Source organism: Styela clava, chromosome 7 (genome assembly GCF_964204865.1).
Source record: "Styela clava chromosome 7, kaStyClav1.hap1.2, whole genome shotgun sequence".
NCBI lineage: Eukaryota > Metazoa > Chordata > Ascidiacea > Stolidobranchia > Styelidae > Styela > Styela clava.
This window is the reverse complement of record NC_135256.1, coordinates 9,453,687-9,470,669: the sequence shown is the minus strand read 5'-3', so window position 1 is coordinate 9,470,669 and position 16,983 is coordinate 9,453,687. Positions and strand designations below refer to the sequence as shown.

At 37.6% G+C, this 16,983-nt stretch overlaps 2 protein-coding genes across 2 annotated transcripts; one reads left to right on the top strand and one right to left on the bottom strand.

The window, feature by feature from the left end:
• Positions 1 to 316: 316 nt before the first annotated feature.
• LOC120329090 (signal peptidase complex subunit 2-like) lies at positions 317 to 4,132 on the top strand. Its single transcript, XM_039395710.2, has 5 exons — positions 317 to 492; positions 1,737 to 1,811; positions 2,072 to 2,227; positions 2,650 to 2,789; positions 3,207 to 4,132. Exons 1-5 carry the CDS (start codon positions 469 to 471, stop codon positions 3,385 to 3,387), a joined length of 576 nt encoding a protein of 191 aa, XP_039251644.1. The 5' UTR covers positions 317 to 468; the 3' UTR covers positions 3,388 to 4,132.
• Positions 4,133 to 4,224: 92 nt separating this feature from the next.
• Positions 4,225 to 14,550, bottom strand: LOC120329088 (uncharacterized). Its single transcript, XM_039395708.2, has 4 exons — positions 14,113 to 14,550; positions 8,770 to 8,950; positions 5,476 to 5,615; positions 4,225 to 4,694 (listed from the first exon to the last, which is right to left on the bottom strand). The coding sequence occupies exons 1-4, from the start codon at positions 14,319 to 14,321 to the stop codon at positions 4,556 to 4,558; spliced, it is 669 nt and encodes a 222-aa protein (XP_039251642.2). The 5' UTR covers positions 14,322 to 14,550; the 3' UTR covers positions 4,225 to 4,555.
• Between the last annotated feature and the right edge of the window lie 2,433 nt (positions 14,551 to 16,983).

Below are 16,983 nucleotides of genomic sequence, written 5' to 3'. Positions count from 1 at the left end.
TTGTTGACTAGTGTCGATATGTGCATGGAGGAGTTGCATCCTTTAACTAAAGTTACCGTATCTTATTTCCAATGGCTTGGAAATATTACTCCATCTTTTTTCGTTGTAAAGGTATGAGTCTCCCAAATTTAAGTATTTGTAAAATTAATGAAAATAGAAAATCGTTCTGATACGAAAACCTACTCAAAATGTTTGTTTGAAACTTGCACCCTTGTTTGTGACTCGAAGCAAATGCACCTTCCTCTATTTTTTGTAGGTTTTTTCGCCTTTTCAATATATGTCTCGGGTTCAATGAACTTAGGACACGTGCCTGTCACGCATGAATGGTGTGGGAGTCTGACGGCGACATATGTTTGTGCATTTAATTGTTTTGTAGCAAGTAGATTACTCTTTAGAAAGTTCCTCCCGTTCTCTCGTCCTGATTTTGAATATTCTATTGTAGCAGCGTATCGATAGTCTGAAGAAATAATGGCTAACGACGATAGCAAGCAGGTGGGTGATTATGATGGGTATGGTACGGTATCGTATGGCGCGGCGCTGTGGCTCAACGGGCTAGAGTGGAAGTGGTGACTCCTCTACGGCCCATGGGCCGGGGCCACGGCCCATCGAAATCGGCCTCGGCCCATCAATTTTTGTAAAGGGATAAAATAATAAAAACTAATAAATATGTAAATCCTACCCACTCCCCGAACTCATAATAGAACTAGGCCTATAATGTGAAAAATCTGAACAAAATTTTGTCCTAACCCTAACCTGGTAGACTACACAAACTTCAGGTGTATCCTTTTCTGTAGCTTGGTATTTTGCTTTATTTTTATTTAAAGGCTTATTGTAAGAAAAAGGTTTGGTGGCATACTGGCATCCCGCGATTTTTTTTTGGTTCGAATATAATTGAAAATTTTGGCAAGATAATTGAATTTTTTTTGATGGACCGCGGCCCATAGCTTGATGGGCCACGGCCCATGTGGCCCAATTAGATGGGCCCCGGCCCATGGGCTGTAGAGGAGTCACCACCCCTGTAGACGGGCTAAGCATTAGGAATACGCTCGCCACCGCAACTCTAATTACTCTGCGTTGGTTCGCAGGTTCGAATCCCATGTAGGGATAGTTATGTGCGAGAGGATTTCTGGACTCCTCGCCGTCGTTGGGTGGTTCACGTAACCGCTGGTCGGTTACGGCTTCCTCCACCACCAAGTCCATGCTTCCGAAAACAAACAATATAACTAATCCCATACCCGACTTGGAATGGTAACCGGACGAGAGGCCGTGGTTCGCCATATGGATAAGCCGTCTTATCGGCTTTCCTCTCCCCGGGATAAATATGTAAATCCTATCCTAAATCCTACTAAACATATTCTTGCATAGCAATCTGCGCAGTACGGTGTTGTTTGGATAATTACTCGCAGAATTTTGGGTTCGATATTTTCCCAAAATGTGTAAGATTGAATCGAAAGAACTCAATTTATCAATCGATAAATTGTTCTATCTGATTTCTAACACTTGGGTAGACTACATAAAATCATATATTTACGTTACCCGGTTAGTCAATTCAAGGTTTTTGTAATATCACATGGATGTTAACGTGGAATCAGCATACAGCTGCACAGAGATCATGCATGAAATTTTGCAAAATTTTTTTTCCTTACTACATTCTCACGACGACGACAATGTTTGACTGACATTCTACAATGTATAAATTATGCCATGCTCACTTTTTATTATTCATATATTCATAGGAGGAAAAACCATTCAAGGTGGAAAAGTGGGACCATAATGCAGTGAGAATTGCATTGGATGATGCTGCTAAAAAGGTTTGTTCTCTTCCTTAATTAAATTTCCAGTTTGACCGTCTATTTCTTAAAATCTTATAATGAAACAATTAATTGTTTCAGATTTATATTTCCAAGCTTCCAGCCATGTTTTTAAGAAAATTGTGAGGCCTGTACATTTTATATATTCCAATTTAAGTGTACCACGGTAGTCTACCACGCGAACATTTTTTTCTAATCACCAATGCTCTCAAATACCTAAACTCATTAAAATGAACTAGTAATTCGTATTTTGCATTCAGATAATCCTCGACAACCTTGGTTATCAAGAAGACTTCAAGTTAATTGATACTCGCCTGGCAATATGTACAACTGCTGTTTTATTTGCATTATTTGCCTTACTTTGGGATTATCTTCATCCTTTCCCAGCATCAAGGCCTGTTATTATACTTTGTGTGGTAAGCACGTTTTTATTAAGCTTTAGGTACTCGAAAAAAACAGTTGGGGATATCCTGATAATTTGGTTCATACAAAATTTGAAATTAACTTATTTCAAAAAGATTTATTTTAAGAATTCTGAATTTTTTTCTTTTTTTAATTGGTAAATCAGTGAGTCATGTCCAATTCTAAATGAATTTGATAGAAAAATAGAATATTAAGATCCTAAATTTATGGATATGGACAATACCAGAAGTAAGAGGAATATTTGTGTTTGAAAGCTTATAATATTGGTAAGTTCTTAGACTTGTTTTCCGGAATTTTAGAGTATATATAATTTATTTATTGTTTTACTAAAATATTGCTGCCATTTGGTCATTTCTCTCTATAATAATAGAAGTTTTGATACATTATATGTCAGTTTTCACTTGACACATTTTAGGTCTCATATTTCGTCCTTATGGGAGTCTTAACAGCTTATGCCAACTTTGTTGAGAAGAATGTATTTTTGCTTGCAAGAGAGAAGGATATAGCAGGTGTAGATCCAGACATTGTCTGGACTCTATCATCGACAATGCCGAAGTGAGTAGTATTTATTATATATACATTGCAAGATATAACTGATGGACATCTGTATTGTAGGAACAAGTGAAGTGGATCTCAGAACCAAATATTCCATTCTAGTGTACATTTGTATGTTCTTGTTGTGTTAATTTCCTGTCTATTCTGAATATGTAGGTTCGAGTACAGTTCTCATAAAGTTAGATTACAATTTTATCTCAAATTTGTTGATAGATATGTGGCCCTTTTTGGGAAAGGTGATGAAAAGTGCAAATGGATGTTGTCAATTTTTTCCGCTGATTACTAATCAACTTATTATAATATAAAAACTATTTCGAGTAAGCCTTAGTGTTGCTCAGTTAAAAACCATCATTGTGTATAATACAATTATGATATCAGAATTTCTTGATTAAACTACATGAGATATGTAAATAACAGGTATGATGAAAACTACACACTGCAAATAGTCGTTAAAGACCCACAAGGTGAAGAGCGAAAAGCAGAACTGACAAAATCTGCTGGAGAATATTTTGATGAGAATGGCCAACTCATGGATAGCTTTGAAATAAAGGTCATGGAGCTACATCGGTCCCTATCACAAAAGAAAAAGGCCCAATGAAATGAATACTGTTTATTTTTACTAGTTCATTTGGTTTCCTCGAAAGTTGTCATTTGTTGTGTCCCTCTTTGCAGAATCCGAACAGATTTGATGGTTAAGAAATAATTTCATTTTTCGCCATTGGGCGAGGCTCTCCACAACTAATCACTAAATATGTCCTGTCTGAACGACTTCATTACTGTATCAACATGGCTTAAAGTAAATTACCACTCTTGTAACAATAATTTGCCTGCAAATGTTGAGATTTTATATGGCGATTCATAGTATCTGTTCGTTTTATGTATTCTCTCCCATATGGGGTTCCTGTATTCATTTTGCCATTCAAGATTCCTCCTCATTGTACCAGTCAGCATTGTTTACTACTTTCATTGTTTGACCAATCATGTTATGTTTTACTTGACTGTTTAGGGAAACAACATTTCATGTTTGCTGCTACCTAAGTTGGAAGCGAGGTTATATTTCAGTTACCAGTCAATGCTTCTTTCCAAATGTGCATTTCTATTTTTTCTTTTACACCTAGGTCAGGTGGAATAACCTGGTAATGTATGGTAAAATAGCTTCCACAGGAACATTCTTGCCCTTTTAAGTGTTGATGTATTCAATTTGCAAATGTGAAGAGTTACAGTAATGTTAGAATTGAAAATCATTAATTAAGCAAATTTTTTAATGCTTTGCTTTTGAAGATATGCAGTGAATGATTGAATATACTCAGAAATGCACAGAATATAATGAACGAAAAGTGAAATTTGACTATAGTAAGTTAAATTAAAGATAGACAGACACTTGAAAAATGTTAGTTAAAAAAGTTATTGTAGGTAATACTAATACCATTAACAATTTGATTTACCCTTTGCTTGACAACATCTGGTAAATTTGAGGAAAATTAGAGCGGCTATCATTTGGATCATTCTGGTAGAATAGGATTTACATATTTATCCAGGGAAGAGGAAACCCGATTAGACGACTTAATTGAGTGATGAACCCTGGAAGCCTCTGGTCGGGTTACCAGTCCATGTGGGGTACGCGATTAGTAGATGGACTGTTGTGATTGGTGGAGATTATCGAACACGAGAGTGAGACCTTTTTGTTTTTAGACACAACTGGTCGTAGTAATGCGGGGAGAGATTAAAGTAAGATATATGTGAAAAATGCTAAAGGTGTTGTAGTCTTATTTGCGGTATTTTCCTGATGATGTCTTCAACGTCGTTAGGACCGACTTCATGCTCCTTTTGTCTTGTGCGATTGTTGGGCAGTACGAGTCTGTGTGTGCTTTATCTCCTGTTGCACCACAATGCTTGCATCTGTACCTAATAACAAGTATAAAATGCTTGAAATAAGATTTTTGCTTGTATTCTCAATGATATGACGAACCAACGCCTCTTAGTAAGAAATGGGAGTATTCGGTTGATTAATCAGACGTGTGGCCTTTCATGTTTTAGGATTTTCATATTTATCCCGGGGGAAAGACTTATCTTATAGCCACGGTGGAGGAGGCCGTGATCGGCCAGAGGTTAAGCGAACCACCATACGGTAGGAATCCTCACGTGCATGATTATGCGATAGCAAGCGTATTCCTAATGCTCAGCACGCTGCTCCAACCGCCGAGTTTGATGTGTAGAAGACCGTGAAGAGCAGCGGATAAGTGAACCACTTTGTGGACCAAACTGGTGTTGGGTAAAACAGCATTTATCGTTTGATCCAGCGGTCTTCACTAGTGCGCCCCGAACATTTAATGAATTTTGTTTAACATAACTAACATGTGATTGATTTAATATATTGTATTTATAATAAATCTTTCTATTTCGTTTACTTTCTGGTACGTAGTGTCTACCTTGTTACGTAACAATAGCGGTTGACGCTACTTCCGTCAATTTCGCGAACTGCCGTTTATTCATTTGTTGTACCGACGTGAGCGAACATGAGTGATTTTTTACTATTTCGAAGGAAATTCAAGCAGAGATGAAGGATAAGAGTTGACCATTTGCTTTTATTCTTTGGGCCTACATGTTTAGAATTTTTAAAAGGCATAGCGTATACATTAACGATCACAATTAACGAGCATAACTAAATATTCACAAAAATGAGTACCTTCTGAGAATAGGACAAGCGATTCTCCCATTTGCATCCTTTAGCCAATGAGATGAATAGACATGTCGTGGTTCTTTGTTACTTTTACAAAAAGCACACCACATGGGAGGATTCCCATAACCACAATACCCTGATGTCGTCTGCTGAAACATAATTTCATAGAAAAAGTTATTGGATACTATCATAAAAGCATAGTAACTCATAATTGCAACAAACAGGAAAATAATTCAGGGATGGCCAATACCAATAGTTCACTATATACATAACATTCGAAAATAAAATCAAGTAATGGAAGCTTAACTTAGTGTATGAAGGAATTCGCATACAACAAACAATGGAATAACTGTTATCTACAATCTGGCTCTTTACCAGACATTTTATGTCCGCAGATTGCCGTGATATTTTAGAGTGGTAGGCTATTGCTTTTCATGTTTTAGTAGGTACGAAAATGCGAATCAAAACTTGATTATAATCGGGCAATTCACCACACATATTAAGTCCACAGATCGCCGTTGTATTTTGTTAATACGAAATTAGGAATCAAAAATTAATAATAACCGCGCAGTTTACCACACAATTTATATCCACAGATTGCCGTGGTATTGTGCCCGAATAAAATTAATTTTTGATTCATATTTTCGTACTCGCGAAAAAATTGTCACAAGTCGGAAAAACTTATTTATACCTTATCACTAGGCTTACCATACGTCCCGCTTTAGGCGGGACAGTCCCGCTTTTTAGCGTCTTGTCCCGCCGTCCCGACAAGTCAGCCAAACATCCCGCTTTGACGTTCAGCCATTCAGCATGATACACGAACATTACCAATTAACATGTTCTCGTTACTGTTTTTGCTGTGTAGCGCAGCGCTAGCCTACTTGCTGAAAGCGGATGCGTTATTTTGTTTGTTTCGTTGTTTCCCGCTAACATTGTCAGCGAACGTATCACATGTAACATTGAACAACGTCTTTTGAAGAAGGTGTTATCTACATAAAAGCGTGATTGGGCGAATAAATAAATTCTCAATGCTTGAAAACGCCAGGCTATTTTATTATTCTTTCTTCCTTTTGCTGTACATAAAAAAATCGAAATTCGAATTATTTGTATCGTTAACGTCAATTCCTTTCTATTATTCGAACTGAACCCGATATTTGGACAGAGAATATGCGCATGAACTCTCGATGACAATATGGCCAATGAAGACAGTCGGGATGGTTTAAAAAGTAGCCCTATGTAGTAAAATCGGAAAATGTAAAGTAACAAAATAACAGTTAAGGGGTCGTTGTCTTTGGAGGCGTCCCGCTTTGAAGTCACAAAAATATGGTAACCCTACCTTATCACGCTTTTTGGCAAATAATTTGGATAATGGGCTTTTTACTAGGATGATTTTGTGCTGCGCAAATGTTGGTAAATCTGGCAGTTTTTCACAAATTCCCGTATTATTTTAGAGTATTATTACTTTTATTATTTTGTGAATACGAAAATAGAAATCAAAAATTAATAATATCGTGTAGTTTACTACACATTTTATTTTATTTTCCACAGATTGTCGACGCAACCATGAGTTACGTTGAACAAAATTAAATTAATAGGGCATAATAATTTTGAATGATGGTATCGGTCATGGATTTGAATATTTTGCACACCAGGAAATCATCCTAGTAAAAAGTCGAAACTATCATCGTCAAAAATATTTGCCAAAAAGCGGGAAAGGTATTAAATATTTTTTCTAATAAATCGACTTGTTTTTTCAACTTTCGACAATTTATTGGGTATCGTAACAATTACGGCTTTAATTTGTTTTCAATTTTTCGACGCAATGGGAATGAATGTGTAAATTAGAAGTCTTGTATGGGTATGGCGGCAATTTCCAACAGGCAACCGTGCAAAGGTGTCGCAAAAATATGCAACGCACGCTCGCACAGAATATAAACAATCAAAGTTCCGAGTCCATTTCCCCGACATTATAATACGTGACAAAGCGCAACTCTTTTGAAGATTCCCGCGAAAACGGAACACTGTGTTTACGGCGAAAAGTGGCTATCATTCGGAATTATTGTTTGAATACATTCGAATATTTGATTCATTTTGGACAACCCCTATATATATATATGTTATGCGCGCAATTGTTATCAAACAAATATTCTCTCCCTGGCACCAAGCTTCATTCCATACGCATACATAGTAATATGTGACATGTGTCGGAAGTGCTGCGCATCATGCCAACAAGTGATGGGCACGCGTGCCCTCGCATATTACCCTTGCGGATTCGCATCCCGTGAGGACAGGTAATTCGGCACGGAAGAATTTCTGGACTCAACCCATGCATGTGGAACAAATAACTTGTTAACTATTCCCATGACCGACCGTAGGTGTAGCCATTAGCCCCCGAAATTCACAACCTACCTTTTCAGATTTTCTAGCATTTGAAGTGATACACCAACTCACACGCCCTTCCATCACTTTATTTTTCTATTCGAGAACAATTCACGAAAACGCGGCGTTTTTTGGCTTACTACCCAGCCCCAAACGAACCGAGGTAAGTCGGTTGCATATCTTGGATAACTTCGACATCGAAGTACTTGAAGCGCGTCTGCAAGTTCCGAAATTCGGCACAAATGTTGTTTGCTGGGGCTTTTATTGACAGCTCAAGACTACCAAAGTGTGCGCAGCGCGATGAAAAGCACCGTAGCATTTATGCACGAGAAGGGTCAAGACATGGTTGCCCTGAGCGGTAACTTTGCATCGCTTTTCAGATTTTGTGTGTTCTTGATTGTCAGCGTGAAATGGTCGAAGACGTGAAATAAGCGGCATAGTTTCTAGCTTAGCCGTCGGAAAGCGACGAATGAACTTATAGGTCGTTATATTTGATGTGAATAATGAATGGTAGAGGTGTTGAGTTGTTGAATTAGGCTGACTACCAAGCCAGTCGTACCGTTTTATTTGTCAGGTGAAGACAAATAAATTTATAATATGAATACATAATATAACCCCCCCCCCCCAAAAAAAAAATGAAAAATTATGCAGCTGCCTATGCCATTATACCTGACATGAAGTGGCAGCCAAGAGGGAGGTCGTGCATCGCCACATGATTAGACCATCCTGTCGCTTTCCTCTCCCCGGAATAAATATGCAAAATACTACTACTACATATTTCGCAAAGTCACTAACGGAAGCTGCCTATGCCCTTCACCGGGACATGAACGGGAAGAGAGGCCGTGATTCGCGACATGATCCAGCCGTTGTCTTGGCTACTGTACTAGAATACTAATTGCCATAATACTAATAAGTCCCTACCGCAAATTCTGCATATCCCAAACGATGCACTTGAGAACTGCTGGATGACAAGTTCCTGTCAGAATGGAATCGATGTCTATTTTGATACAATTGCTGGGTCTGTGGGAGTGAATGGACAGAGGCCGCCATTCTCATTCCGAAATTTCTCCATCTTGCTGAATTGCCAAAGCGATTTAAAGAGCTGTGAAATAGACATATAAAAAATATTAATTGTAAACCGATATCATATTTCTTTTCTGGTCGATATCGCCAAGATTTGCTAATACCGATATTCGGAAATTCCATTAACTTTCGATTCAAATACCAGTCAGTCAGTTCTGTAGTATATATATTGGATCTTGTTGAATACCCTGTTTTTCTTGGTGTTCTGTAAACCCTCTATTTATATTAAAGGAGCTACTGTTCTCGGAAGAACTGGAATCTTCCCATGCGTAACTTACTACACTAGTGTATAAGGATTGAGGTGGAATCATAAATATAGGTCTATAAATACAAGTCAGATTAAACATATTGCATTAAAATGGCTTATAAGGTACTACAAAAAGATAGTCAGGTTCTGTGGACACCAACTAAAAGACATTTGCTCATTGAAATAATAACCGTATTTCCTGGCGAATAAATCTACCCGGTAAATAAGACGAGACCCGCTTTTAAGCCTGAAAAAATGGGTTTTTGCATATAACCTCCCAATAAGACGGCAGTAAAATCGGAATCTCAAATTACCTTGCAGCGGCTTCTGAGCGGTCGAGGTGTTTGCGCATTCGTTAAAATAACCCATAATGACATTTTCTTGTAGCGTAATATTCAATCCAAGACAACTACGGGAATTCAATCTGTCTTTCAATTTTAATTTAATTGTGCTCGACTAACACGGCAATCTGTGGACATAATAATGTGAGATAAACTGCCTGAATATATTTAGTTTCGATACATATTTTTGCGCTCTTGCGAATAGGGTTTTGTTTTTATCAATTCTAAAAAAACATTGTGTTTTAAAACAAGGGATTTTTTTAATTCAAATTTTTTCTGTATTTTTTGTATTTTTTATTGAAATACCCCTTGCATCGCCACGAAACTAGGCCATAACTGCACATGCAGCCAGAATTATAATTTCAAAAATATAAGTAAAATTTTTTTATTTTGACTTTTACTTCTATTGCGTACAATCATCGCCACGTTTGTATCTACACCAGAGTCATAAGATTTTACCCGGAATGTTTAGCCGAGATATCAGAGTGATGTTTTGAGTAAGAAAAATTGACATATTGACACTTTTTCCATAAAATGAAGGCATAAATATGGTTAATACTGTTCGGTTAATTTATGCTTAGCATACTTTGTTTTTAAGGTTGAGGTGATAGAGCCCTTCGAAGTTATACAAACAAATTTATTCGATCGCATTTTAATTTTCGCAAGGTGGTTTGATCGCAGCAGGGTCGTTCTGCGTCCCACTGCGCCAACCACTGAACTACAGCTTGAGAAGGTGTGCATGAGACTCTATCGATATTTGTGGCAAATAAGAAGCGCTTGGCAATATTTTACATCCATTTTTCTTCAATCTATTTAATACAAAAAAATCAAATAGTACAGCCATTTTGAACAAAACAGGCAAAAAAAAATTGTTTTAAAACATTTCTTTTTGAACAAATCCCTACTTGCGAATTCGTTATCGCCATTATAAAAATCCTAAGATATGCTATAAAATCCCGGAAAGTATACAATTTAAATCAAGGAAAATAAATATACATATAAAGTGTATATATATATATATATCAAACATACATATTCATCATCTCGAAATCTCCAGAAAGGAAACGGCACTCCTCTAAAAAAAAATTTTCTACGCCAAAATTCCAAAATTTCTATTGAACTTGCGAGATTCTGTGTCTAGTAGAGGGTTAATAATTATTCCTAATTAATTAATTTTTATTTCAACGTTTTCTTGTGTTATTTTCCAACAGAACAACACCAAAACACTATTATAGCAAGAATGGTTACTCTAAAATTCACGATTGTATTTACAGAATTTTCAAGTTCAAGGCTTCAATTGACAATTTTGATGACGTCACCACACCTCAAATCATTACTGCACACGCCCCCCTCACTGCAAAAAATGTTACTTTTTCCGACGGAAATGCGCGTAGAAGGACATAAACATTCTAATGCACGCCGTTACGTGTGAAAATTACCATTAATTTTACGTTTTTTTCACGTTTAAAAAATCTCGATACCTCTGCCAAGTATGGTGCAGTCGTAATCATATTTATCAAAACATCACAGCGCCAAGGATGATATGTATGACTGAAAATACATGCTAAACCAATAATAGGTCGTTATAAAGGAGTTAATGTTATAGTCGCGTCAACAATTTCACACATCTGATTGGCGATTTTGAAATCAACGCTATTTATACGATTCGCACTTTACGTCACGGCTGGAGTCTTTTTTTCGTGAAATACCGTATTTGTTCGTTTTGTAGCCCGGGCCCATATTTTTCTCAACCAACTCACTAACCGGGCCCCTATTCAAACCGGCCCTCATTTAAGCACGGCGCTTGTTATTTTCGATCGTTACAATAATTAATATATATATTGTTATTTCCAGTTCTCAAGTATGATTTAAACGAGAATAAAGAAAATTTCGACTTTTTCCACGCACCGCAGGTACAAATCCGCAAAAGAAGAAAAGTTTTGCAACGCCCAGTTTGAGAACCATGGTGTTACGTAATCAGGCGCGCAGCCAGGACTTTCAAAAGGGAGGGGTTTCAAAATCGGAAATTCCAATTACCGTGTGTAACAGTCACGGCGATTACGTGCTCGTTAAAAGAGCCGCCTTTTCAGCGTGTAATGATTTTTCTGTTGCCCAAATTAATTAATCAATGACAACTACGAAATTCTAAAATGTCCTTATATATTAATTTAATTGTGTCCAACGTAACCACTAGCGGTTGCGACTTCTTACGTCAAAATAAAACCATTATTTCTCTAAAATATCACGGCAATCTGTGGACATAAAAATATGAGATGAGCTGCCTGATGTATTTAATTTTGATACGTATTTTTGCCATCTTGCGAACTCGTTATAGCCGATAGAAAAATCTTAATATCTGTTATACAATCCGTATAGTACAATTTTACTTCATAGAATGAAAATACATATAAAGTAGGTTATATCAGTAAATCAAAAATACACATTCACCCGCCTTCATCGCCTCGAAATCCACGTCAAACAGTCGCCGCGGTAATACCACTTGTTTAAAAGAGCCGACTTTTTCAACGAAAAATGAATTTTCTGTTGTGCAAAATAATCAATCCATGACAGGTACGGGCATATTTGAAATGTCCTGCTTTATTAATTTAATTGTCATCAATTTAAACTGTGGTTGCGTCAACAAAACAAGAGCCACTCTAAAACACCCCGGCATTCCGCGGACATGAAAATGTGTGGTAAACTGCCCGATTATATATTGTTTTGATCCGTATTTTTGCTTTTTTTTGCAAATTCCACAAATTTGAGATGTACTTGTAAGTTGTAACACTGACTCCTTTCAATCGCAATGCTGCCACTCCGATTATTTTTAAGGATAAAACGTTCCGAAAAATCCGTAATTCTGCTTTAAAATCTCACGGATAAATTTTATTTTAGTACAATAAATTTTGTTCGAATGTACTTTATAGATTAATTATCTTATACATCATCACAAACCGGGAAAAGTCGCGTTCTCAACCTTGTTCAATGTTAACACAAACATTTTCGACGGCAGTTTTAGTAAAAGTAATGGATAACAAGGTAAATCTCGCTCACAATTTACCGTGTTTCGATTCTAGTGACGATAAGCGAATATAATGTGCGCCGTAGGCAGACGAAATTTTGTGATTTTCAATGCCTAGAAAAGCGTTTTTAGACTGCCGCGGGCCTCAACAACACTTGTTTACGGTTTTGTTTTCAGTATTTTATATTGCCGCTTTTCAATCAAACAATTTAGGTCGTGGATTTATTCATTAATTTGTCTTTAGAATCTCGCCGCCGATGAACGTATAAGAAGTCTCACTGGATGCACGATTCCGTCAATTCTGTGCGAGTAACAAAATAAAATAATTGTCATCGTTATCGTGGTACAAATTTGTGGAAAATTTGTGATTCGGAGACAATAAACGTCAACGTAAAGGCGTTTACGGCCTAAATAACACGACACAACGATGAAAACATTCGGCGATTTGAGCGAAAGGCAATCGTACGCGTTATCGGCGACTTTTTCAATTTTCAAAAAAAAAATTAAAAAATTCAACAGCGTTGTGACAAAAGCGCTCCTTATTTCCTATTGTTTTCTACCACTGAAAATCAGTTTTTACATCGGGCGGGTATTCAAGCACCGGCCCTTATTTATTTTTATGTTCTGATCACACGGGCGGCTATTCAAACGGGCTCTTAATCAAGAACGGGCGGTAAAACGAGCATTTACGGTATACGACATTACTGTGGAACATTGACTGTAAAACACCATCAATACCTTTTAGAGTTGGACTAGGCATGAATAATACTGAGTATATGACATCCGGCTGTGTTGGGTTGTAGGCGATAATATCCCACAGACTAAAATTTACTTCAAAAAATGAATAAAATATACTTTACACTAATTATTATACATATATCATAGTCGGTCAGGCCCTGTCGGTAGTTGTTGAACACAAAATGTTTTTGCTATTTGCAATGTCAAAAATGATGTTTAATCTGACACGAGCCATCCTAAAATAAAACTTAAATGGTGTTTTCCGTCCTTTAGCATTTCATAATGCCGCTTTTCAATCGAGAAAATCTGGGTCACGTATTCACTTCTTTGTTTATCTTAGGTCCAAATTGAATAATATGCCCATTCCGAAAAAATGAAAATTATCATACTCGCCAAATAAGACCCCCCCCCTCCCCCTCAAAAAAAAATCAGGCCAAAAATTTGGGTCTTAAAAAAGCGACTTATTCGCCGGGAAATACGGTACTTCTATTTATAAGATTCACGGTATCTATTCTAATCACTATTCAAATCGAGTATTGGATTCGGTAATCACTCCGACAAAAGGCTATTAACCTAAGTTTTGACTTCAAATATTGCGGTTACCAAAACTTCCGTTCTTACTAATTTCGCTAACTTAGCGGGTAATCGAATGTTACTTAGCTAGGCGGTGAAACACCACCTTTCGTGACGTCAAAATAAAATGCAACACGTGGGGCAACAAAGTTTAAGCACTTCTGTGACGACATAGATCCCTCAAACACCATGTTGAGGACGTTGGTTGTAAAATAAACATATATTTATTAAGACATTCAACATCTATATACTGTGCATACCTGTTGCTAGGAGCTTCAAAGAATCTAGCTCGGGTACTCCGCGGTCCTCTGTAAACATGAGTTGGGGGCAATGGCACATTGGTAGTATTTCCAGAACCAGGAAATCTTAGCGTTTCGGGTGAGTTTATTCGAAACCGTTGTAATTGCCTGCACAGCTGGGCATCATTTGGCAATCTTGGTCCTGTGAAGCGTCGGGAGCGGTCGCTCATTGTATGCCTATGTCTTCTAGAAAGTAACTTTACTTTACCACCGCACTACGCTGAAGTAACTGTGATGGTATCAACAAATTGCACAGATAAGAAACGAGAGACCGACATTGTCTTTGTCGCATCGCAAACTCCTTTGATTTTGCCGACTTGTCCGCAAGTAGCACTGTAAACAAACTTTTTGTGAACCCTGCATAATAAGTGTATGCTCCTCCCTTATTAATCAGTCATCACAGTAAGTCGGTAGACGCTGAATAAGCTTGCGCGTGACATATGTTATTATTGTAGGCCTACTTGACGCGAGACCGATGCATTTGGTAACAATTGATTTGTGTCGATAACGCTTTCGTTAACGTCCAAACGTTGCGTCCAAATAGAAAGAGAATCGCAAGCGACGTCGTATTTATAAGTTGATCAAGCAAATAAATACCTAAATAAATTTGCGTCTATGAATCGCCATGACGATTCTTCGGGATTTCCTGCATATATATATTCTGTTTCATATCGATAAAAGTATCCTTTTTTTGCCCTTGGCATGACTCAGGTTGGGGTTGGAACATCAAATTTCTTTGAAGTGTGCCGAAGCACCACACAAAATTCATATCTGAACCTTTTTTTTCAACTTTAATAATATTGGGTGGTGACTGATTCCGATAACCGCATTGTTGTTTTTTTGCCCTGGAGATATGTTTCGAATTTTTCTTCGAATCTAATCAGAACGTTCCGATTCGAATATTTCCTAATTTGATTCTATTTTGAGGTAACCATATCTGGAACGAAAAAATCCCTGACAACATTTTAATGAGCCATATTGACCGATTTTGCAACCAAAACACCTATATTATGGTGTAAATTCGCCATGTATCCAAAGGCACAAGCTGTCGTCGCTTTCTCGTGAGAATAGAATAAATACAGAAAAAAATGAAAGGAGAAAAATTGTTGCTTTAATCATTAGCACCAGCGCGGCGGTGTGGCTCATCGTGCTAAGCGTTAGAAATACGCTCGCCACTGCACCTCTGGTTACTATGCGTTGGTTCGAATCCCATGCGGGATGGTTATGTGCAAGAGGATTGCTGGACTCCTCGGCGCTGTAGGGTGGTTAATGCAAACGCTGGTCGATTACGGCTTTCTCCACCATCAAGTCCATGCTACCGAAAAACGAATAACTAATCCCATACCCGACATGGTATGGTAACCGGACGAGAGGCCATGGCCCGCAATATGATTGAACCATCTTATCGACTTTCCTCTCTCCCGGGATAAATATGTAAATCCTACCCTAAACCCTAGCACGGAATAAAGTACAGGTATCTGGGTACTGGTAGTGCAACCAAAATACCGATTACAAAATGCTGGCAATTCAGGTAGTGACATCAAAATTATCTGAATGCGGCGCAATCCATATGCTGCACAAAAATGATAGAATGTGACATATCTCTGAAAAAGGATTTTGTAGATGCGCAATATCTGAAAACTCAAGGATTTGATTCACTGTATTCGAAAATCCCTGGCACTTTTCAACATTTCTCGCTGACGCAAATTTGACCACTAAAATCCCGGACATGTCAAGGGAAAATATGGCGTATGGCAACCCTATTCTATTTAAACTTTTTTAACTTTGGAATCTTTTGTGATTTAGTAATAATAAAGAATGAACAATTTCCTTTGAAAAATTACTTTCCTTGGATAAATAAATTCAACAAATACCTCAGGCGTGTAACAAATTCGTGACACATATATTTTTGATTGCTAATAAAATCAGGTGCATTGTCGTCATTCTCTTCTAAAATTGACTTATAATATTTATACAAATACCCTTTATTTTACATGTTATAGTAGACTGGGGGGTAGATAAATGTGTTTCAGTAACGCTTGTGCCGTTTATTATTCTAATAGTGCCAATGACTTCGAGGGAACCATCGCAGTTTCATGTTTGATGAGTAATGATGTGCAAAATGATATCATTTGGTACCCAAACGATTGTTTATAATGACAACATATTAGTTGAAAGTCCAAACATTTTGAGTAGCGGAAAGAATGAGCGAAACTGTAGGTAGGTCAGGATTTACATATTTATCGCGGGGGGAGGAGAGCCGATAAGACGGCTTAATCATATGGCGAAGCACGGCGGTTACGTGAACCACCCTACGGCGGCGACGAGCATATTCCTAACGCCTTTCACGATGCGCCACACTGTCGAGTCGGAGTGAGTATATACAAGTACCTCCAAACTGTGACTCATATACAATCTACAACAAACCTAGATTTGTCACAATTTCGGAAAGTTTAGAGTGTAGAGTAATGGGAACGACGCCTCGATCGGTGTTGCAACAACGCCACTGAGTCATGCAATTGTTTTATATTATCTGGATTAATACTATTGATTCGAATCGATCGAAAATTCTGAAACTTACATCCCTGGTTGCCACCCAGGCTGTGCTGATACTCTTTTCCCTTCCATTATATATATTCTGTTTTGTATAGGTTTTCTGGCGGACGAAACAAAATAAACTCTCTCTCAGAAAGAAAAACCGAATATTATAAACATTCCTTGAGTGCTGGCCGCTAAGGCGAGGCGTCAGGTACAAGCTTGCCATCGCATTGCCGCGCGTTGTCAAATTCCTAAATATTTTGTGCAAGAGGAATACCGGTATCTCTCTATATG